Raw genomic sequence first — 26,518 nt, forward strand, 5'->3', positions numbered from 1 at the left:
TTATAACATGGAAAAAATGAATTTTGAATGAATAATTTTTCCCTCTTCCAATTTCTATTAAAACTATTGTGGCGAAAAATAACCTGAAAAGCTGAATTGAGTCTGCATATGACTAAACATGGCTGATCTTCAGTGAGTACAGAGAAGCACATACCGATCGTAATCCATGACTGCGATGGAGAGGCTGACCTGCTCCACATTCTCTGGAGGAATGTCGAAAATAATGGCCTCATTGTACACCGGGTTTAGAGTGTTTTTCTTTGTAGTTGTTTTCCTCTTTTTTAATCTTCGACCCTCACACATCAGAGACACTTTGACATAAGGATCTAGGAGTGGGAAGGTAATTTTATTAAAATAAAAGGAATGGTACAAAGCATAAATAAGACTGTAGTTAATTATTACTAAGTAAGAAAAGTGGTATATCAAACCTTTTGGTATTACCAGTTTAAATTCAGATAATTTATTTGGGGGTTACAGACTCTCTAAGACTTCTTATTTTAAATGTAAACATTTCTCTTGAATGAACTAGAAAATAATGCGTTTGACATAACTGTTTTTAATACAATGGAGAAAACTCACTAGTTTATCAGGAGCCAGTCCAGAGCTATGTGTCTTTTTGCCGCAGCTATCTGAAGACACATTTTGTTAGAAGTGATTTTTAGGGAATGTAACCCTAATAAGTAAGAATAATGGTATTAAAATTTATTTCCCTCAAAATGATTTAGAATAAGAATACTAAGACTGGGGAAAGAGCAACATTATATCTAGACAAGTATATGTAATTATAATAAGTAGAAACTAGAAAGCAAAAACTGTATTATATTTAAATTTTTCTTCAATCGTTGGAAAAGTTACTAAAATCAGAGGTTTCATTTTACAATTATAGAGTTGGTACTTGATAAGGAGCTCAGATTGAAGAAATGATCACTACAAATCATTATTAAATGCTCAACAGTATACAACAGGAAAGGCAATATTTGGCTTACAGATGGCTACAAGGAAGATTCTTATTATGACACTGACAATATGATGCCAAAGGGAAAGAGAACAATTTAATTGGTCTATATTTTTATGGGCCAAAGGGATCAAATAATTGTTAACAAGTTCTGCTCCAGCTGACTGATCTCTACCTTTTTACTCCTGCCACCTTAAGTATAACAACTGATAATACTATAGAAAAATACAAGGTATTATACAAAAGTTTCTTTTAATTGTTAGTAATTTACATAGATTTCAGGTGTACAATTCTGTATTACATCGTCTATAAATCCCATTGTGTGCACCCCAATAAATTTAATAAAAAAAAAGTTTCTTTTAAAAGGCTTACTTTTTTTCTATAAAAAGGAGGCATGGCTTTGGGAGGAAATGTTGGCACTGGGGTGAGCATACTAGATGGTTAACACTGTCAGTTTCTGCTCTATCTTCATTCTTTTTTCTTTTTTGCATTCTGGTCACCTTCCAACTGTAGCACCACCACCACTTTTTCTCTCTTTCATCAATGTAGTAATCAATTTTATTTCCTTAGAATAGCGCAAAATGATGGCAATGTTAATTTATTTGGGCAAATTAATTTTTTTTTGAGCTCTAGAAAGATCTGTCTACATATTACATAAGCATCTCCACCAAAGGGCAAAAACATATTTTATGGCTAGAAATAGGGTATGTAGAAGAAAACAGAGTGAAAGGGCATTGTTTAATGGCTATATTCCATTTATTTTTAACTTTTTCAAAATAATAGGAAGTATGTTCTAAGGAAGAAACTCGTTTTTGTGATGCACTTTTGTGTATGAGCCCCCAGGCCTAGGCCTCTCATTAAAAACAGGAACGAGGTCTGGTTTATCCTTTGATGACCCCATCAGGTCTCTGATGATATTTCTCTATTCTACTTGAGACAAGGATAATTTACTGGCTGCTTAGCTGATTCACAAGCTTTTTGTGAGAATTAATGAGGTGGTGTTCTCAAAGCACGCAGTCCTCTCATGAAAAGCTTCATATAAACAAGAAGCAATCTTGTATTTAATTACAACTTTGAGGCTGCTTGCTTGTCTCCCGGTGGTGAACACACAATGAAATATACAGAGGATGTATTAGAGAACTGTATACTTGAAACTATATAATGTTACTAACCAATGTCACCCGAATAAATTTAATTAAAAAAAAATTTGGGTGGAACCCAAAAGAAATTTGATTGTGTTTGATATATGGTAGAAAGAGTAAACTAAACGATAATTTACAGAGCACACTGTTTATCTATATTTCTTCAACATTTATGGACCCAAGACTTTTTCTTGGGATGTTTCAAGATAAATGTGGAATTTACATATATACATGTATATAATATATATGTATATATGTAACATATATATGTATATATACATATATATGTATATGAATTTACATATATATGTGTGCATATATACACACATGTACATATATAAGTATGTATTGCAAATTTTTAAAAATTGGTAAATCGACATAGTTCAAGGTTCAAGATGATAAAGACGTCCAAGGAGAAGTCTCTCTCTCATTTGTCTACATACCTCTCCACCGCTTAGTTTTTGTGTATCACTCTAGTATATCCTAATGCAAATATTAGCAACGAGAATATTCTAAAAATTCCCATTCTTACACAGAAAGGAATGTGATAGCCATATTTATTTTTGCACCTCCCTCTTTTGTTCATTTCGTAAATTCTGGAGCTCTGTCTACACCAGAACTTGGAGATCCTTCATTCTTTTTGTAATGCAAATTTAGTTTATTAATTTTGTTGTTGTTCTTAGCCACAAAATTATGGATTACCCCCTATGCCATCTTTTACTATATCTCCTCTACTATTTCTTATTTCTCTTTTATTCAACAAATGCTTACTGACCATCCTCCCTACTCTGCTCTGATCATTTTTTCTTTCACAGTGCAATGCCCAACTTCACATATTCAGTTATAAATAATCTTCCAGAACTGCAGTGATTTAAATTAAGTGATAAAAAAACATGATGTGGCTTTACCACTTTATAAAAGTTAGCACAAGAGAAATTTCCTTTAAGAATGTCATTTACTTTATTTCTTTCAGTCCCTATTGTCGCCAGATTTGTACTTAGAAAGGTGGTAAGGAAGCGAATGGTGGTCTTGGAACCTGGTTATTTCTCTGCAGATCAGGTGAGGAAAATAAATTCAGTCTAAATATGGTCCTTCATATGGTCCTTACTCGTACAGCGAGTTTGAAGTGAATGGCTTAAAGGCTAAAAATCTTCCTTTATAAGTAAGTGACTAAGTGGAAGTAGGGAAGTAGATGGTAAATTATCGACTTTTCAGAAAGAGCTAAATCAGTAGAGAAAAAATAAAAATAAAAACCTAAGGTCAAAGTTAATCTATTTAACAATACCTTTTAAAAAGTACGCAATGATAATGTAACTAAAAGAGGTGATTTGGAGCACTTTGATTGGTAATCTCTTTTTCTACTTTTATATTTATTACCCCACAACAGACAAACGAACTCAACAATTCAATCGCTATATGTAATTTGGGGTACATGGAGTATTTTATTTGGGGATATACTCTTGACTCACTAGCCGACTGTGTGCATACCTGATGCTCCGGTAATGTCCATCGCCTTCAGATTTCTGCACTTGATGACTGTCAATGTCATACGTCCAGCAGTTGGCAAATAACAAAGGGAAAACATGATTTCACCCAGGTCTATGCTTTCCTAGAAAGGCAATTGATATTGTTAGCCATTTCAAACACCAGATAGTGAAAACAAAATATAATTGAAGACGTTGAGTGAAAAATCACTTTAATAGAATATTTGAATGTCATTTTAAATTATTTTATTAAGGAGGCAGATAACATTGCAAGAAAGCTGTTTTAAACAGAGGAAGAAAGGAGAGTACGTATATGCCAGCTGCTTAATTGACATCTCCACTTGTATTTCTAATAGGAATCTGAAACTTAATGTAGTCAAAATCAGACTGCTGATTCCACTCATTCCCCATCATCTTCGAAAACCAATTCTGTCAGTCTTTCCAAGCTCAGCAAATGGTGTCATAATTCACCCAGAGGCAGGAGCCAAAAACTTAGCAGTCACTGTTATTCTTCTCTTTTCCTCACCGTATTCAAGCCATGTTTTGTCTGCACTATCTACAAAATATATCCCAAACCGGTGACTTTGTTTCTAGGTCTATTACTATCATTCAAGCCACTATCCCCTTGTCAGGATTATTACTTCCTTAGTTTCTAAAATTGATCTCTTATCTCAGAAGTTGATCTTCACCAGCAACCAAAGTGATAATTTCTGAAATACAAATCAAATTATTTCTTAATAATTTTTATTAAGAATTAATATTTATTGCTTAAAAAGTAATATTTATTGCTTAAAATCATCGAAGGGCTCACAACTGTACTGGAATAAAATTCAAACCCTTCACCCTGGGACATAAGTGGGGGTAACTATAAATCCTGGTGTATCTAGAAAATTCCAGGTTTATACCTTTCGTTCTGGTGTAATTATTCAGAACATCCCCTTCCATTGTTAAATACATCTTAGTTTGGACCATGCATTACAAGGTTGTACATGTAAGTCCCAGTGTGATCTGGACCTTACCTATCTGTCTAACTTTATATCTTGCCTCTCCTGCTCAGCTCAGTCTGAAGCAAACACAAAAGCCTTTTTTATTCCTCTTATTCATACAAATGAAGTTTGTTCCTGCCTTTGACCTCTGTGTTTTTATTGTTTTTATTTTATATCTTTACATGGCACAGTCCTCACCATGTAGGACTCAGCTCAAACAGCATTTTTTCAATGAGGCCTTCCCCCATCCTATCCTACACTCACCCCAACTCACACAGATCCTTTACATTCTTTTCATAGCACTTATCGTCATCAGAAATTACCCTTTAAGTTCTTTTGTTTGTTTGTTTCCCTGATTCCCATACGTAAGGTCTAGAAAATCAGGGTTCTTGTTTGTCTTATTTTTACATTCTACTGAAGTGTCTGGTGCATAGCTGGTTCTCAGCGCATTTTTCTTTTTTAGGAATGGAAAGACTATGAATTAATGTGGATAAAAACCGATCTGCTTTGTTTCATTTATAAGGTAGAAATGTCCACAGTACGCTGATATAGATGTATTTGCTGTCAATGGCTGCATAGATGATGGAGAAATGAAATGGAGAGTGAAAAATGCACATTTAGGATGCTTCTCAATATGAAACTTTACTAACAATTGTCACCCCAATAAACTTTGATTTTAAAAAACGTTGTTTACAGATTTAATCAAACCATTCCTGGAAAGACAATTCATAATAGGTTTAATTTTGGGGGAAATAAGTTGCTATGCATTCAAGTCAATGAATGAGGTTCCTAAAATTTCTTCATGACAGGCTGTTAATATTTATTGGGCATATTCTTAGAGCTCAGGTTCAGATTTATGTAATTCTATTTCTTTAGTCATGGTCTAGAAGTAATAGAGCCTAGTAATTAAGAGCATAAACTTTGATTCAGTTAAACTTTGGTTTGTTCCTATTTTCTACTTCCTAACTGTGAGATCCCAGGAAATTTAATTAAGCTTTGAATCTGTGAAACTTCATTTCCAAGTTGAGGAAAATACCCTCTCCACAGGGGTTTTAACCATTAAATAAGATACTGTAAACAAAGCCCATGGTATTTAACAGTGTCTGACATATGATAAGGGATGCTGTTTTATTCATTGCAGTATTGCTATCACAGGGAGCAGTGCCTTACACATATCAGGTGCTTGGTAAGAACTGGATAAATGGAAAAAATTAATCAAGGGAAGCAATTATTATTTTTCGAGAAAATTAGTAAGAAATAAATATTTTATAAGAAAGATATATCCAACTGGGTCTCCTCTGGGCTGTTTGATTGCTGCAGACACAAAACAGTAAGCAAGATGCAATAGGAGAGACCTGAGGAAAAAACAGAAAGAGTACAACCTTCTGCCAATGATTCATTCTTTTCACCACCAAGCAAGTACTGAGCATCACTTGCTGGGCCCACTGGTAGGTGCTGTAAACACTATGATAGACATGGTATGATTCTGCCCTTGACGATCTCAGTCGAAAAGAAAGAACAGTCTATAAAGGGCTAAGAAAATAAGTCTGAATTCTACTTTTATCTGATGATTCTTTCCTTGTTTCTCCTATCTCTTTTTCCAAGTGTTTCTTTAGGTTCAGTCAATGGGCTTAAGTTTTCTGTCTGGCAGCCATTCCTCATTCCCTCACTGGGTATTTCTCCTTCGAGGAAATCAATTAGAGTAGACATAGACATATTATGTTGTCAGCTGGTGAAAGTTAAGGAATCCCTTTGTGAATGTAGAACAGGATACCAAGTTCCACCAAGAAACATGGTGGGGGTGGTGATGGAGAAGTTAGGAAAGAAATAGGAGATGTGATCTCAGTGATGAAATGCTTAGGATCCAACAGGAAATGCACCACATGCAAACAGAAATAAAGTACACAAATAGAGACATCTAAGAGGATTAGCAAATAAAATATATTTTCACATGTCCGACTGACATGGTTTTACTTTTACACATGAGATAATTTGTGGGAGTAATTTTTATACTTCTCTAGATATATTACATGCCTACTGGCTGGAACTAAGAGTTTGCTGAGTTTGGTCCCATCTCTCAAATATCTTTTTGATGGGTGCAGGTACAACATAATTTTGACTATCAGTTATTAACAGTTATTGGTAAATATAAAGAGGCCACAGTGAGGAGCTGACCAAAGTACTAGGCCAAATAAATTGAAAACAAATAGCATGATTAGGTGACATCTCTAAGCAGCTGTGTATGACAAGCTGGTGACTTTTTGCCTACTGCAGTAGTAAGAAATCTACTTAAATATTTAAACTCCATGTAGTCAAACATTTTAAGAAAACTGGATCAAAGTGGGTGGTAAAAATTAATGTGTAGTATGCATCTGTAATAAATGCACAAAAATTGATTCTTCATTGGACTAAATTTTTCCTTCAGGAAGTATGGATGTGAAAGAATTAAATCTACTACATACTGAAAAGGGCAGAGTGTTCTCTAAGGTAAATACCAATATTCTTCAATTTTTAAAATCTGGAAGCAATCTAAGGGATAATTATGAGAAATGAACTTAATGAAAGTAAACAGCTGTGTGACCTTAAAAAAGGTCCTGTAACAGATATAACCGCAGAACTCTCGATTTTGGCTACAGTAAGTGTACTGAGACCCAGTACCCACCACCGAGGGTGTCTCCGTGTTGATGGCCCAACTCCAGGGAACTGGTTAAGTTTTAATTGCCATCTCTTCTCAGTCTGCCCCAGACCACTGCAGTTTATAAAACCATACTCAGTCTCAACAATTGGAACCCCCTTAGTGCACAGCAAAGAACCAGGAAATAAGTTGAAAGGTTTCTGAACATCCAGCATAAATATACCTAAGTCATGCAGTAAAATTCTAAGAAGACGACATCATTTCTTACTCAGCACCCATTTACTATTATTTTAGACAAAATTCTAACAAGAATGTTTACTTGGTATATCAGCCTCCATCAGGTCAAAACACACTTGAAATGTAGAAATGGGGAAACTAATAGCAGGAGGTTTAGTGAAGGTAGCAATAAATGATAGCTGCAAAAACACATCACAATACCTACATATATATGTACAAATAGAGAAGCAAATGTACTAAAAAGAACAGCAACCTAGATCATTTTGTACCAAGGAGAATTAACGCTAATAATGCCTCAGTAACTTAAAACATTTTATTACAGACTTGAACACTCATTAATAGTAAAAAATATGACTGAGTCATTAAGCTAAGAAAAAATAGCTTAAGCTTAGCTTAGCTTATTTTCCTTAAGTTAAGGAAAATATCCTATATGTTCTGTTTAAGAAGGTAGAGAAGTATACGTTATTATTTAGAGTTATTCTTGTCCAAAATCCTTAAAATGTTTGGAGTGGTAATTTTAGCTTAAAATTAGAAAGACTTTGAGTTTTTGAAAATTTTATTTGTGGGTAATCTCATTCACTACAATTTTATAAAAGCATGAGCTTCCCAAATTAACCTCTGAAAAACTCTTGTATCTTTGGGCAAACAATCATTTGACAGCTGGCTATAATGTCTAGGATATATTGTTCTACAAAATTTATTTCAGGTAAGAAAGCCTTTATTTCATTCTCATACACACTAAATTACTCACAGTGACAATCTCTTGACTCTGTACTTGGAAAAAGGACTGATAAGAAAAGCCTAACACTGAGGTTGGGTCAGGGACTGTACATTTGATTTTATCCATCCTGGCTCCACAGGAGAGTTGGAAAGACAGAGATCATTTTATGATAATTGGCTATAGTCAACCTCATGAATAATAGTCACAGTTACAAAGTTTTCTCCATGTACTGTCTCTCCAGAATAAAAATAAAAGTCATTTGAAAGATAAATTGATATACAAATAGTTGCACTGCACATTTCATTTCAGGACTAACTGTAAGCTCAAGCTACAGCAAATGAGTGTAAGGGATGAAAAGGAGGCATGTGAAAGCCTTGATAACCCTGGATGAAATAAGCTAAGGAAGCATACCAGGGAGGGAAATAATCATTACAGTGGGGTTTGAAGGATTAAAGAGATGGGATTTCATGGGGAAGAAGAGGAATAATGTTGTATGTGAATAGTATGATTGATAATGACAGTTATAAAAATAATATTTGAAAACCATTATTTTGAGAAGGCTAGATGAGGATGGAGAAAGAGAGAGGCCATTAACGTAAACAGGCATGGGGAGGTGTTGGCTGAAGAGCGGTTTGAAGTCAGTGATATATTAGAAAGTAAGAATGCTAAGACTTACTGAAAAAAGCCTGTAAACAAACAATTTGTTGCCATAGTGACAGCAGTCATCACATGCATTTAACACCCTAAATACAGCTTGCCTTCCACTTGGTATCCTAAATACAGCTTGCTTTACACATTTCCTGGTTATTAAGAAAACTGATGGTTTTCCACACACTGTTAAACAACGTGTTACTAGTTCAAATGAGCATCTTCATTAAGTGGCTAGTCCTTCACCCACCTGCTGACAAAATGAAGCTACAGTGAAATGCAGTCCCAGAATGGATCTACTGGATTCACACTATCGTAAAATTTTTATTTCTCTGACTCATATCTCCCATTCAGCGAAGAAAATCGTGGAATTTAACCTTGAGCAATCAATCCACTTAACTCCACTTGACCTCAGTTTCTTTGGTGTCACATGAGGGTGTTTAAATAGATGGACTGATTTATTTTTAGTTCTAAAAGTTTATAATTGTAAATACTGGCAAGATGAAGACTAATTAGTATATACAGTTCAGACATGTTTGGGAACATATGGACAGTCCCTTTTGGACCTTATTTGCCATGGTGCAGGTGGGGCCTCATGGGAAAGACCACAAAGGATCAACTGGTGCTCATAATTTGATTTCAAGTTTAAGAACAAAGGGCCATAAAAAATGACTATCAGTTAAATTTCCAGACAATGTGCTAGATTTAGGAAAGATGCAATTCTTAAGGCAGAGAACATCAGGGTTGATCTGGTTGGAGAATCATGAGGAAAGACTAAATAGGACAATGAGTCAGCATTATCATTTATATTGTCTCCTGGCTCTGCTATAAACCTCAAGGGGATTGTTTTTGACTCTCTGATATATGTTGGACACACTGGGCCTAAAATATAGAGTCCACACTCCTTCACATGACACATGTGGTCCCTAACAAACTGAGTCCTACGTTTTTTTCTATAGTCATCTTACAAATTTCTTGTGATGTTCCCACAACTCCAAAATTCTGCTCTCTGGCTGTATATCAAAGCCTTGTTGACCTCTAAACATTCATTTATTCATTAACAGGCTCATGTTTATTGAGAACATCCAAAATGCCAGGCACTCTTCTAGTTAGTGGGGGTACACCGACGACCACACAAAATTTTTCTCCTCATAGGGTTTATATGTGATTTTAGACAAGTCACTTAACCTCTCAGAACATCACACAATTAATTTTTTAGGGAACAAGCTGGAAGAAAAACATAGCTCTGCAGAATTTTATAAAAACATACTTATTTTGTTTTTGATTCAGTGTTATAAATGCTTTTAGAGAGATTCTTGGGTTTTAATTACAGGAACAGAGATGAAAATTCTTTCTATGGAGATTCCTCCCATGAAAACCTAGGAGGACTTCAGAGGTGCATGACATTTAATCTGCACCTTGAAGAATGAGTAAAGGTGAAGGGAATTAAAAACAGAGAGAAATGCACATAATGAGGCTTGGAGGCTTGGAGTTTCCAACAATGACCAGAAGGTCAGAGAGAGGGACCACTGGCTCTGGCAATGCCACAGGATAATTTAAACAGCAACACACTGACCTTATTCTAATGACCTCTCCGCAGGAATACTTACTCAAATTAACCCTGATTCTGTGCAGTCAGGATGATAGCTATTTCCATGGCTAATAACAATTTCATAGAGGGGATGCATTTCATTTTTAAAAGGATAATACAAAAACATAATGTATGTCATGGGTCCAGTTTGCAGCCTGACACAGTAGATGCTCAAAACAAAAACAAAAACAAAACACTATTTTTTTCTTGTTTAAAACAATTTTTTCTGAGGCCAGTGACAATCATAAAATTGATGCTTAATAAAAAGTTTACTGAATGAATAAATGAATGAATAAATTATAAAAGCATCAGGCTTGGTCATGACTTCAGTGGCAGCAGGAACATCTGTTTGAAGGAGTGACGATTAGTTATTACTCAGGAAGCAGGGAAAAAGTGAGCAAATAGCAACACTGTTAACGGATGCTGTGGGCTTTGTGGCTGGAACCCCCAGAACTGTGCAAGAGCAGGTCCTTATGTGGTGGCCCTAAGAGGACAATAAACTAATACTTGTAATAGTTTTGAGTCATTGAAAGATATACTTAGGGTTTGGGGAGCTCAAGTTAGAGGATACTTATCTCTCAGTTTTATTGAACTTTATTTCTCTATAGATTCCTCTAGTCTAGTGTGATCTGAGATAATGTTTGCTATAATTATATAGTACATTGGATTTCAGAATCAAGTGTATTCCTAAGGTGTATAAATTGCTTTTCTTTTTTTTTTTTTTTTTTTTGCACATATGGTCGTGTCCTCCAACCTGCCAGCACAAGCAGTCTAGTGACTCTGGGAGGCAAATGAGAATGGGGAGGAAGCTGTTTGATCGAATACAAATTAGAAAATATAATTAACGTTATAACCTCCAGCTTCTAACCCACTGCCCTTTTTTTCTTTTCAAGAACCACAATTTTTGCACAGCACTTCCTCCCTGCTCTTTCTCCTTCTCCCAGTATTCTGATTAAATCAGATTTCATCGTGTTCAATGAGGGTGAGGGCAGGCACAGGCAAGAGGGCTCTATTACAAAACCTAGTTAGATTCCTGCATTTTTATATCACAGTTTTCATTATTGAGTTTTTCCTGCCATCTCTATTTGAAGACAGAAAATGCTCACCAGGTGCCCTTCACGAGGACTCGCTTGTATTTCTGCAAGAAAGAAAGAATGCACTTTGTATTAAGCACATGATATTAAGAACTGTGCTTGGTTGGCCACGATACAAAGTCCAGGTGAAATGTTGCTGAAGTCAGGGCAGAAAAGAGCAGAGAACATGGCAGGTTAGAGATGGGGTAATTGCAAACCCCATCTTAGCATTAAGTGATTAACAGTCACAACCCAGAGCTGCTATCGCCAGGGATGCTATTTAATAGAGCCGTGTTTCTGCTCAGTGGGAGAACCATTTTCAGTTCCCAATGCAGGCAGGACATATCTCTGCCTGCCAAAATGGTTTAGCTCTTATTCTATCTGACACAAAGGTAGACTTAGCTACCAGGAGCCATGAAGTGCTCAGGTTGTAGAAACAGATCTGAGGCCTTAAAACAGCCTTTCCTGGACTTCACAAAGCAAATCTCATAATTACCTGTGTAATAAGGAGCCTGAAGCAAAGAGGGGAGAGCCCAATATAGACACTGGGACAATTGCAATTTAAGACATAAAAAGAGGATACAAATTTGTTATGAACTCTTCCCTTTATCATACTGGTTAAGAGCTAGCTTCTTGGTGAAAGGAACTGGAGTGTTATTCTCAAACCTTAATCATTATTTATAGATGGGACGTAGAAACCGGTGTAATAAACTGTATACAGCTCTCCTTAGAGTGTTTGATGCTTTTAAATACCTTTACAAAATCCCCAATTAAAGGAAGCCCTCTCAGTATTGCTATATGTAGACACTTAGACTGGATAAACTTGGCTTCACTATTCTATAGTCTACCTTAAATTGGTTCACATGGTTTCACCCCTGAGAATAGACCCAAAGTCTATTCTCCATACAGTAGCCAGAGATTTTATTGGTATTGGCACAAATTTAACTTTAGATATGCATTCACTTTGATTTTTTTGTTTTGTGAAACAGAATAGGAATCGACTGCTTAAACAGATACTAAAAGTCTAATGTAATCATTGATGTGGGAAGCCAATTTACCTGCAATAGTCCATGTGAAATGCAAAGGTAGTCAAAATAGACTGAACAGACACCAAAGCCTTGTCTTCTAAATGTATGCAGATATGATTTAATTTTAAAAGTAAGATAATAATCTGTGGTGATTTATTGAATATCAAATATTTATGAGATCAAGTTCCTTTTCACAGTCTGCCTGAGTTAAGCAGGTGTTAAAGTCAAGAAGACTCAAGCTTTGGGAACTCTCATTAATTTTGTGATAGTCTATGATAAGCTCTATTATTTTAAGCTTAACTTTAACTTTATATTACAATATAGTTACTTCCTGTCAATTCTTGCAAATGACTGAGAAACCTTATAGATAGGTTCATAGAATTTATTTGCATCACTTGAGCTAATAATCCATTAATGGTGGTTCATTAGCATATGGGATATCTGTGACACTCCAGGGCCAAGTTTGCTGCAGAGATGAAATAGAAAATTAGGAATCTTCACAGAGGAGCAGATGTGGGTTCATTGTCCCAATTTGCAGGCCTTTGCTACAATAGCGCCTGTTGTACCTGGGAGATCTAAGGGAGACAGCCTCTGACCAAAAAGCTTTACACCCCACTGCCCTGCCTTCTACCACACTTTTTTCCTTAGAATGGAGGTTGGAATTTTGCCACACTTTAAAATGTTATTGGCTAACACATTACTCCATAGTTAACAAACTTTAGAAGAGAATTCATTGATAGCTAAATGCAAAAAAATATAGTATTATTCTGATCCTGGGGTAGACCCAGGATGACTGGAGGGAAAATTAAAAATATATCACTAGAAATAAGAAGCCAAATTAAAAATATTTTTTAAACATTTAAAGAAATTTTCGTCATGTGTAATAAAATATATTACTTCAAACCAAATTTCAGCTATTACATTTAGTACTCTGAATAGCTGGCACAATGAATACAACAATTTTTTTTGTGTTTGTCATCTCAAGGTCTACTCTTTCAAACAATACTAGACAGCTCCTTAGACGATAACAGATTCAAGCACTTTATAACTGTAAAACCGCTCAGTGTGGTTATACAGACACATTTTCTATTCTTGTGAAAATTTCTAAGTGTCTAAAACACAGAGCTGAAAAAGTGTTCATCGACTAGATGGGTAAATAAATAAATATGCAAACTGAAGTTAGTTCTGTTCAAAAAAGGGAAAACTTTTCCGTATCTACTATACTTTCCCTATACTTTCAATGGCTCTTGAGTGTGTATGAGAAAATTATGTTTAAATATTCAAAATATATTACTCTCTATAATAATTGACTTTTTGAAAAAGATTAAAAATTTGAATACTCACAGTTTAAAAATAAGATGCATATAAAGCAATATGTTGCAAACTATTCCTTTTCCATATTCATAAAGTTTCTACCAATTTTTGCCAATAGGTAATTACTCTTATTAAATTCTTTGTGTGTTCTTAGACTTTTTTGTATATATAACTGCATATGAATATACATTTCTCCTTCCCATAACAGAAATAGTGGCATAGGGCACACACTGCTCTTCAGTGTGATTTTTCCTTATGTTGGAGATAGTTCTACATTAAAGCAATAGGTGATTGGCTTGACACATTTGTCATACATAGTGGGATGATTCCCAAAGTGAAAATTTTTCCCCACAGAATAAAGACACATCTTTATTATTTCCTTTGTCATTCAATCTCAAATAAAAAAAAAAAGCCCACTAATTCCTGATAAGAATATCAATCCTTTTTGTACAGAAATAATTTATTAGTAATGAAATTATGAATATCAAATATGTGGCTCTTGTTTCAACCTGATAGGATTTTTGACAATTAAAAATATTCCTGGTTTATGTTACATATGAGTTTGTACCATACACTAAATAATTTAATTTTTTTGTCTCCAGAAAGTAGTTAATGTTAGCAAATGAAACCAAACATATGTTCATTAATTTCTAGACAACAGGGTACATCATTGCATTGTGTTTTCTTCTCCTCTGATGGTGGTAGATTTGCATTTAAATTCTTAAGGTTGGCCTTCTATTAAAATTTGCTAAGTTAATTTATTCAAAAAATACTTATTGATTAACCACTAAGCGTTCACATTTGCTGTGAGGAAGGCAAGAGATGCACAAGATGCTTTCTGTCTTCCAGAAGCTGAGGGGCAAATGGCAGACATAGGTGTATACTTGCAGAATGTTTAAACAATTGCAGCAGACAATGCTTGCATTAGCATATATTTGCTTCTTTCCATTTCCAATGTTACTAGCCTCAATCAGACATTATTTTATCTCATCTAGACTGCTGTGTTAAGACTCTTACCTGGCCCCCTGTATTTCACAACCTCCCACTCCTACCCACTATATATACCCAGTTGCCATACAAGATAAGGGCTCGAGTGGTTTCACTCTCCTGATAAAAACAACATAAATAGAAACCTTAATGTTACTAAAGGTCTTCCTGATAGTAGTATAAATATAACATTCTACTTTGTGTTCCCTTTAGTTCCTTCTTCATCCCATATTCCCACTTACAAATCTACTTTTTTCCTCTGAAAACATTCTACTCTTAATTTATTTCCTTTTCCTCATGCTGTTTTCTCTTCAAGGAACATCTATCTCCTTTTTTTCAGAGTTCTGTTGTCATCCAAGGGTGATCTTAAATACCATTTTCATCTGAGCTACAATCTGTACCAAAAAGCATGTTTGTGTGTCTGTGTGTCTGTTTGTAGACAAGATCACACTTCTTGAGGTTATCAGGAAAAGATTATGTAGTATTATTTATACATTGGAAAATACTTTATTTCTTTGTTTACTTGTTTTTTTCCATTAGACTAAAGTTCTTGACTAAATGTTGTATTTTACTAGACCTTGTTTCCACTTTAGAACAAAGTATAAACTTTGTACACAGAAGATTCTCAATATATATTCATGTTATCAAATTGAAATTATTTCAATCTAATACTGCAGAAAAACATTGATTTCATTTAATAAATTGGCCTAGCAAGATGTTTTTGAAGAGGACTTGTATAAGCCTTTGGAAGTATGGAAAAAAAATGTGACAAAGACTCCATGATGAAAATTTGTTGGAATGAGACACATAAAATAATTAAAAACAACAATCACAAAAAAACAGCAACTCTCATTTCCATAGAATTCCATTTTCAACAATAATAAGATACCACTGGCTTGAAGAAAGAAAAAGAGGTCTGTGGCATTTATATTGATATGACAGTAAAGCACAACTTAATAACACTAAGGAGATTAATTAAAAATTTAAAAAATGTATCATAATATAGACCATAGTATAATGGTTACCAGAGGAAAAGGGGTTGAGGGGAGGATGAAGAAGGTAAAGGGAGTCAAATATATGATGACAGAAGAAGACTAGACTTTGGGGGGTGAACACACAATGCAATATAAAGATAATGTATTATAGAATTGTATACCTGAAAAGTATATAATGTTCTTAACTAATATTACCCCAATAAATTTAATTAAATAAAAAATAAAGATATTAACTATTTCTTTTCAAATCAATGACAAAATATTTTTTTAACTAAACTTTGGATTATTTAAATTGGAGAACTGCAATTATACAAAGGCACTCTTTAAAAACTCATATATGGAGAAACAAAAACTCATAGACACAGACAATAATTTAGTGGTTACCAGAGGGTAAGGGGGTGGGGGGTGGGTGATGAGGGTAAAGGGGATCAAATATATGGTGATGGAAGGAGAACTGACTCTGGGTGGTGAACACACAATGGGATTTATAGACTATGTAATACAGAATTGTACACCTGAAATCTATGTAAATTTACTAACAATTGTCACCCCAATAAAATTAATTAAAAATAAATAAATAAATAAATAAATAAATAAGTTTAAAAAAAAAAAAACAACTCATATATGATTATCTCAAATAAGAACCTTAAATTATAATGATTTTTCAAGAACTATGCTTAACTAGGTAGTTATTTACCTATACTTTTCATCAGTGTCCCCTAATATAAAGATAGTTAATACTTAATTGAAATATATGTTTTATCTGTTACTTTTTTTTTTTTTGTATCTATGCCCACATAATTCATCACCTTTGTAGGTTTCTACAGGACTTGAATGAGTGAGGGCATATGAATATATTTCTTTCCATTTATTTCCTTTTTTCAACCTTCTTTGTAGAAAACTCTATAATTTCTATATGAAATTATTTAAAGTTAAAAATGTGTAAGAAAAAAGTTTCTGAATAAAATTTCAACCCACATCAGTTTTTTTTATTTTATTAATCTGAAAATATAAAATTGCTTAATGATTTTCAAAAGCTAAAGAAAGATTTTAATTAAATATTACACTAACCATAAAGATGACACTGGTGTATATTGTGAACTTTGGTTCCATAGCCAAAACATTTAGGTTTCATTACTATGCTTCCAATAAGAAAAAGTCATAAGAAGTACCTAGAATAGTGTGTGGCTCAATATTCCAGTTAAAGAGAAATGTCATTTGACTAGAATAATATAATAATACATTTTATTATCTGCCTACTTCTTTTTATATCCAGAACACTAAAGTGAAAATGTTTAAAGGTGTGGTATGCAGAATAAAGTCACCCCCAAAGATGGCCATGTGCTAATTCCTAGAATCTGAATATGTTACGCACATGGTAAAAGGAACCCTGCAGATGTGATTAAGATTATAAATCTTGAGATGGGAAGATTATCCTATATTACCAACACCAGCCTACTCTAAATCAAGGAGTAGGCTACTGGCCTCTAGAAGCAGGAAAATACAAGGAAATGGATCTCCCCTAAAGGCTCCCAAAAGAAATGCAGTCCTGCCAATAGCTTGATTTTAGTCCAATAAGAACCATATGATTTCACTGATATGTGGGATACAAAACTGAAAACAACAAAGGAACAAGGCAAACAAATGAAGAAACAAAAACTCATAGACACAGACAATAGTTTAGTGGTTACCAGAGGCGAAGCGGGGAAGGGAGTGGTAGATGAGGGTAAAAGGGATCAAACATATGGTGATGGAAGGAGAACTGAATCTGGGTGGTGAACACACAATGTGAGATGTAGATGATGTATTACAGAATTGTACACCTGAAACCTATGTAACTTTACTAACCATTGTCACCCCAATAAACTTTAATTAAAAAAAAAAGAACCATGTTGGACTTCTACAGAACTATAAAATGATGAATCTGTGTTGTTTTAAATTTGTGGTAATTTTTACAGTAGATATAGAAAATTAATATATCAGGAATATGGGATAGTTAAAAATACAATCAAAGGATTTATTAATATTTATCCCCAAACAAGTGTTTTATTAGCAGTCAAAAATTGAAGTTTCCATAAATAATTCCTACTTTTTAAAAACGGACCAAAAATTTACAAATGTAAAAAGAAAAACAAACAAATAATAAAAATCACTGTCAATCTCTAAGAAGTTTACACTAATTTTTAGACTTCATTTGGGGGTTACTTACCTTTGAACCTAAATATATGAATAGAACATGCTTCACGCAATTTTTTGCATCTCTAGTACTTAGAGCATGACAAACACATAGTAGGCACTCAGCAAATAATTGTTGAATGAATAAAAGAAGAAATAATATAAGATTGAGGAATCAAGAGAAATAATCTAACAATTATCTGCATTTGTAGAAGTCTAGAAGGAAATGTTTTTAAAAACAGTAAAAACCACTGCTCACCACTTTTTCCCCTGTAGGAATATCAGTAATAAGGTAAAAAACAATATGGAATCAAAAAAGCCTTAATACCTTTGAAATATATTTCGGTTTCAAAATTTCTTCTTTGTTTCATAATACATATAACAATGAAGACCAGAAAATAAAAACCCAACAACTGAAAATGTTATGATGACGTAATGGCACTATAAATTGTAAAATTAATTTATCCATATAATTTATAATGAAAATATAGTGACCTCAAATACTGATTGTAATTAGTAAAATGTTGATATGCGGAGAAAACGCAAAAGGAATTACTTTGAATTAAAAAATAATTTTCTTTCCATAGCAGGTTCAAAGAGGATTTTATGAATTTGATCTCAAAGGCAAGGCAAGTAAAAGTTAAAATAAAGGAATGGGATTATATCAAACTAACAAGGTTTTGCACAGCAAAAGAAACCATTGACAAAACAAAGAGGCAACCAACCAAATGGGAGAAGATATTTGCAAACAACGCCTCTGATAACGGGCTAAAAGCCAAAATACGTAAGGAACTCATACAGCTCAACAACAGAAAAACAAACAATCCAATTAAAAAATGGTCAGAGGACCTGAATAGATATTTCTCCAAAGAGGACATACAGATGGCCAACAGACATATGAAAAGATGTTCAACATCATTAATCATCAGAGAAATGCAAATAAAAACCACAATGAGATATCACCTCACACCAGTTAGAATGGCTATCATCAACAAGACATTTAATAACAAGTGTTGGATAGGCTGTATGGAGATTTCTCAAAAAATTAAGAATAGAATTATCATATGACCCAGCAATCCCTCACCTGGGTATATGCCCCCAAAATCTGAAAACATTTATCTGTAAAGATATATGTGCTCCGATGTTCATTGCATCTTTACGAGTATTTACAGTGTCCAAGACATAGAAACCACCAAAATGTCCTTCGGTAGATGATTGGATAAAGAAGATGTGATATGTATACACAATGGAATACTACTCTGCCATAAGAAAAGATGAAATAATGCCATTTGGGATAACATGGATGGATCCTGACATTATTATGCTAAGCAAAATAAATCAGACAGAAAAAGTTGGGAACCATATGACTTCACTGATATATGGGATATAAAACTGAAAGCAACAAAGGAACAAGGCAAACAAACAAAAACTCATAGACACAGACAATGGTTTAGTGGTTACCAGAGGGTAAGGGGGGTGAGGGTGGGAGATGAGGGTAAAAGGGATCAAATATATGGTGATGGAAGGAGAACTGACTCTGGGTGGTGAACACACAATGTGATACATAGATGATGTAAATACAGAACTGTACACTTCAAATCTCTGTCATTTTACTAACCATTGTCACCCCAATAAATTTTAAGAAAAAAAGTATAATTTTCCTATTTTTTAAATATAATCCTTTTTCTCTATTCATAACTTCCACATTTTAAGCTTATAAATTATGACAAAACTCAGACAAAAGATGATAAATACATAAAGACAACATGGTGGTAAAAATTAAATGCCTCCGTTTAAAAACCAACAAATCAAAACAATTCAGCAATCTCCCCTAAGGGGCCAGTTCTCTAATTCTACTTCTATAATTCTATTCTGGACAAACAATCTCAAAGAAAAAAAAACAGATTTATGCAAAAAAGAACACAACAATTTTTAGCACAACAAAATTTATGCCTAACTCAAATGTCCAACAATAAAAAAATGGTTGGATAAATGAATAATATGTTTATGCATATGTCATACACTAAAACAAATATAGCACAAAGTAAATCAGTGTGAAAAATTTTAAACTAAATTTCATCTTAATAATTTTAAACATGTATAGAAAAAAATTAGAAAGCAATATGCATACCATGTTTCCCCGAAAATAAGACCGGGTCTTATGTTAGTTTTTGCTCCATTAGGGCTTATTTTCAGGGCATGTCTTATTTTTTTCATGCACACAATCTACATTTATTCAAATACAGTCATGTCATCTTCTTCTGGAACATCATCACCACGTACCAAATGCGCCTGCCTGGCTGAGATCTTAACGGGCTTATTTTCGGGGTCGGTCTATTTTCGGGGAAACACGGTATATATAAGTATATATAATTGGTAGCATTGTATTTTAATTTATGCTCTGTTTTTTGTCCAAATTTTCAATATTAAAGCTATTATTTTATAATCAGAAAAAGCATTTTGCAATACGAACAAGAATTCTAAGTAAACAGTTACTTCTCAATCATTCAGCATTTCAAATACTGTAATCATATCTATTCCACAAAAGCTTCTGAAGGAATGGGCTCTTTTAGACCAAACTAAGGATTTTTTGAAATAGCATCAAAGTACATTTTAGGTTTGATCTGAGGAACAAAGGCATTTAAAATAATAAAAGTCAGTATTAACTATGAGGTAATTGAGTGCTAAAAATAGGTGATAAATATTTTACAAGAGAAAAGACCTACTACTTTTGGTAATTTACAAGAGCTATTTATATATATTCTGTGAGGTGCCTGAATTATTATTATGTATGTAATCAAATCTTACCTTTATAGGTTCTTAGCACATAAATTTCAGTAATTTTGTAAACTTATTCCAATAAGCTGGGTAACACTTAGCTTTAGGTTTTGACTGCAGGTCAAATAAAAAGCAATATATTGGTGTAACTATTACTTACTGTGGTAGCACAATGAATATCTTTCCATACTGTAGCTTCCCTGGAGAGATCAGAGACTTCAAACAAATTATCAACAATCACTTCACCAATCATGTCATGTCTAGAAAATCTGTCAAAGTCATATACACTGAAATGTAGTTTTCGGTTGCTTAGTTGATCATATGCTACAGGAAAATGAAAAGTTTCATCAAATAGAGGATTTAAAGTCTTTCTGTGCACGCGGGTCTGATATTTCTTTTTCCTATCTGGAAGAAGATACATCTTCACATAAGGATCGGAAGTTCCTGTGAAGTCTTTAGCAGGAAGATCTAAGGCTTTGATAATTTTAACAACTAGAAGTTCGTTTTCATAATCATACTGGAGGGTAAAGTTAAGCTTTCCACAGGTTTTGACATCTTCTTTCCTGTTGCCCTCAGAGTCAACTGATTTCTGTTTGTAGAGCTCTGGTTTTATCCTCCCAATGCTGGTTGTTGTTTCTCCTCTTTGTACAATGGGTTCTGTGCCCATGCTAAAATCAACACTGGAAACCTGCATTTGCCTTGGTAGGTGTCTCCTGAAGGAATTGTGGCTGTATACACACATATACACAAGATCATTTAGATAACTATTTGTGACAATATTAAACGTTAGCATATAAACTACACCCACTCCAAGGATAATAAAAGCATTATATCTATATCAACACACACACACACACACACACACACACACAATCTGAAAGAGCTACTTTTGAAAAACTGAAGATGCAATATTCAAAGGAAAATCTCCTAAAATTAGAGAAACACACAAATGTAAATATTTATGAGCTTTTGAAATTTTGTACCCAATCATAAGCACTAATTATATACAATTATAAATAAAAACAATTACCAGCAAAATTCAATGTTCCACAAAATACTGTAAATCATCAATCATCTGGGTATATGTAGAGGTAAGCATTATATAGGCAAATCATAGAGATGCTGGTTTCTTTTCATTTGGATATTTATGTCTCATGGATTTCATGTTTTATTGACTACAGCAATAAAATAAAAAATGTAAGTCTACATATTCTTTTAACATGTTAACTATTTCTAATATTTAAGATAACTAAGTGAATATTTACTTTAAAAAGGAATATATAGTTGTGACAGCCCAAATAAGCACATTTTCCTTTTTTCACCCTGGAATAGGCTCCAGAAATACTAAGAATAAAAAAAAGAACGTAAAATTTTAGAATTTGGGACCAACATAATAAAGTTCCCAAAATTCAAACTGACTTTCCTATAGTCACTGTTACTATTCATCCACTCAACATTAGAGTGGATGTTGTAGAACATTAGCTATGTAGGCTTACTAGCATCCTGTAAATGTGATTTACATTAAGATCTGCTTCTCTTAATACATCCTCCATAATTTCCGACATGAGATGTGTCAAGTTATTTGTCTCCTCAAGGCTTACTCCCAGGTCTTCTTTTCTCTCCTTAGTCTCTCCATCAGACTAATGGTCAGTTCTTGGGCTACAATTACTATCTTAAATCTGATCGTTACCTAGATATATCTCAGCTACAAAATCTCCTAGTCCCATATCTTGATATCTGCAAAGGAGATTTGAAAATGAATTAATTTTGCCCTCATCTCAAGCTTACTCATTATTTTCTCTCTTTTGCTTCCAAACTAGTTCTCTCTTCCATAATATCCAACAATAGCACTAACATTTTTACCAGTCATTCATGTTAGGAAACCTGCAGGATGCTTTGAATCACTTTTCCTTGTCCATGAGATGTACTCAGCTACTACATCCAGTTGATGTTTCCTTTGAGACACCTCATGTAATTGTCCATTCAGTTCCACTGTGCACTGCCACTCATTCCAGACCCTCATCACCTTATACTTCACTTTCTAGAGGAGCCTTCAGATGACTTTCCTTTTTCAGCTCTTTCTTACACTTTATATCTATCCAGCACTTACTTCAAAATCCTTACTCACTTCTGTTATCTAGTTCATCAGGTCTGCTTCTTTGATAGCACTAAACTGATGACACTAATTAAGAAGTGAGACATGTAGCCGTGATACCACTGAGAAGTAGTTAGGGGAGCTGAGAATGTTAAACATTGAAAGGACAAAAAGAAGCAGAGGCAGAGTAAAGATGGGATTAATGCTAGCTGTTTCCTAATAAATGAAGGACTATCATGACAGAATTAATAAGACTTTATGGAAGTTATACGTAGGCAGACTTCAGCTTGATATAATGAGATAATGTTTAAAAATATCTAGAACTGTCCGAAACGGCTCAGTAATGAACTTCCTCAAACAGGAAGTGTAGAAACAAAGATCAGATGTTGAAGGAAAAGATTTCTGTCTCAGGTGAGATGCTAGATGTCTAAGTGGTTTCTAACACTTAATTTCTATGATTTTCTATCAGTCAATGGGTATTTGATAATTTTATTGGTCTAAATATTCATGACATAATTATTATGTATATTAATAAAATAAAATTGGGTAAAATCAGAATAATAATCTGAGGCATTCCAAGTCCACTCTCTTACATTTAATTAACTTATTTTCTATAACTGGACTGAAATACTGAACCATAAAAAAAGCTTAAAGTTGTATTGAAACTAATTTAACCTCTTTATAGTCACCTTTTATACAAATAAGGAAGACAACCAAAATGAGCTATGTAAGAACCAGCAACTCTTTGCCTGTTACTGTATTATTTATAGACTTCTCAAAAAGTTTTTTAAAAGGAACCATAGAAAGCCTCTTCAATAAATGGTGCTGGGAGAATTGGAAAGCCACATGCAAAAGAATGAAACTAGACTGCTATCTGTAACCATGTACCAAAATTAACCCAAAATGCATCAAAGACCTAAATATAAGACCTGAAACAAGAAGCTGCATAGAAGAAAACATAGGTGCTAAACTTATGGACCTTGGTTTCAAAGAGGATTTTATGAATTTGATCTCAAAGACAAGGAAAGTAAAAGCTGAAATCAATGAACGGGACTATATCAAACTAAAAAGCTTCTGCACAGCAAAAGAAACCATCGACAAAATAAAGAGACAGTGCCTCCGATAAAGGGCTGATATCCAAAATATATAAGGAACTCATGAAACTCAACAACAAAAAACAAACAATCCAATTAAAAAATGGGCAGAAGACCTGAAGAGACGTTTTTCCAAAGAGGACATACAGATGGCCAATAGACATGTGAAAAGATGCTCAACATCATTAATCATCAGAGAAATGCAAATAAAAACCACAGTAAGATATCGCCTCATACAAGTTAGAATGGATGTTATCAACAAGACAAAAAATAACAAGTGTTGGAGGGGCTGTGGAGAAAAAAGAACCCTCATACATTGTTGGTGGGAATGCAAGCTGGTGTAGCCGTTATGGAAGGCAGTGTGGAGCTTCTTCAAAAAATTAAGAATAGAATAACCATATGACCCAGTAATCCCTCTCTTGGGTATATACCCCCAAAATCTGAAAACATTTATCTGTACAGATATATGTGCTCTGATGTTCATTGCAGCCTTATTTACTGCGGCCAAGACATGGAAACAACCAAAATGTCCTTCGATAGATGACTGGATAAGGAAGATGTGGTATATACTCATATACACAATAGAATACTACTCTGCCATAAGAAAAAATGAAATAGTGCCGTTTGATACAACATGGATGGACTTTGAGAATATCATGCTAAGTGAAATAAGTCAGACAGAAAAAGTCAAGAACCATGTGACATCACTCATATGTGGGATATAAAACAGAATGCAACAAAGGAACAAGACAAACAAAGAAAGAAACAAAGTAGAAGAAAGTAGGGAAAGTAGAAGACAGTAAAAGGGGTCAAATATATGGTGATGGAAGGAGAACTGACTCTGGGTGGTGAGCACACAATGTGATATATACATGATGTATTACAGAATTGTTACTTGAAACCGATGTAATTTTACTAACCATTGTCACCGCAATAAATTTTTCATATTTATATAGGCTTTTTTAAAAAATTAAAATTTACTGGGGTGACCAATGTTAGTAAAGTTACACCGGCTTCAGGCGTACAATTCTGTAATACATCATTTATAGCTCACATTATGTTTTCACCACCCAGAGTCAGTTCTCCTTCCATTACCATATATTTGCCCAAAAAATTTTAATTAGAAAAAAAAGGAACTACAATTCAGCACATGATGTATATCACAAACTAAGATAATGGTTGAGACTGGTAAAGTGGTGGAAGAGTGTGACAGGTGAAAATACACTGCAGGAGTTTTGGATGATCTCTTCTTCAGCCTTCTGCTTAGCCGCAGTGTCCAAAAGAGAGGGCTTCAGGGTCCTGTCTTGAGAATTACAAAGAAGAAAGAAGAAGGCTTAAGGAAAAATATGATATTCCAGTATTTAGAATGGGAGATAATGATATCCAACGAGAATATGGGACGAAATAAAGGAGAATAATAAAAGACAGGAAAAAGGAAAGACATATACACTATAAAATTTTCACAATAAAAAATTACAGTGTGACCGTACTCTTCAGATTTTGCCAATAGGGCTAATATATTGAGTGCTTAGTTATGTGGCAAGTACAGCCGTAAATTCTTCAACTCACTTGATCCTCATGTAACCCTATGTGGTACTTACCATTATGTTCCTCATTTTACAAATGACGACACTCAGGCACAAGAGGTAAGTAACTAAAGTTACATGGATACGCAGGTGCTTAAATTGAAATCTGACCAATTTGACTGAGGCAGTCTGGGTCTAGTGGCTATAATCGCAACCACCATGTTGTAATGTCATAGTGATGGTTATCCCATTTGATTAATTTATTCCAAAAATTAATCATTCTAAGTAACCATAAAATAATAAATGATTTTATGTACGTTTTTCCACTTAAACATAACATATATTATAATTATTTAATCCACTAAGATGCAAAGTTTACTTGGTTAAAATAGTTGGAGATTTTTTTTTAGAAAGAGATAATTTTAAACTTCTTTGAAGTTACCATGAATTGAAAGGGAGCAAAGATGTTTAATTTGTAGATAAAATTATGATGAGACATGTACAAAATTCATATCAAGTTTATAGTTTTTGCAGTCCTTATTTGATAAGAAATAACAAGTTTTGGAAATACTACGTAGAAAAGTGGAATTTGTAAGGTAATTTATTCTGTATTATATTTAAAAATTAAGTTAATAATTAATAATTATTAATTAATTGTTATTAAATTATTATTTTAAAAATTATTTCTATGGAAAAAAACACTAGGATTACTTTTTCTCAGATGAGGGAATTAGCTCCTAATTAAAACTATACTGAATTTAAGACACAATACTTTAGTTTCTGTATCTAAGTGAATATATACATATATATGTAAGTTCTTATATGTAACTGACTTTTGTTTTTGAAATAGAATTGGTGTCTTAACCATTTTCATCATCTTTCATCAATATACATTGTTCCTCTTAAGAGGAGGTGAAAAAATTACCTATAATAAAAACACTGAAAATAAACATCATTAATAAACACCAATAAATGATGAATAATACATCTCTCTAACCTCTCTAGCTTCATTAAAGCTTGAAGTAATGTTTCTTTAGGTTAATCCCATTTAAAT

General features: G+C 33.7%; 1 protein-coding gene across 1 annotated transcript in view; it reads right to left on the reverse strand.

Moving 5' to 3' along the window:
- SYT10 (synaptotagmin 10) overlaps positions 1–26,518 on the reverse strand; it is a 63,282-nt gene that overhangs the window by 10,157 nt on the left and 26,607 nt on the right. Inside the window, exons 3-5 of the mRNA XM_081061041.1 lie at positions 20,910–21,477; positions 3,586–3,706; positions 155–326 (exon numbers count right to left, since the gene is read on the reverse strand). Coding sequence (XP_080917167.1) covers positions 155–326; positions 3,586–3,706; positions 20,910–21,477 — 861 coding nt within the window. The remainder of the gene's footprint in view (positions 1–154; positions 327–3,585; positions 3,707–20,909; positions 21,478–26,518) is intronic.

The sequence above is a fragment of the Rhinolophus hipposideros genome (assembly GCF_964194185.1).
Source record: "Rhinolophus hipposideros genome assembly, chromosome: 9".
In the NCBI taxonomy this organism is placed as follows: Eukaryota; Metazoa; Chordata; class Mammalia; order Chiroptera; family Rhinolophidae; genus Rhinolophus; species Rhinolophus hipposideros.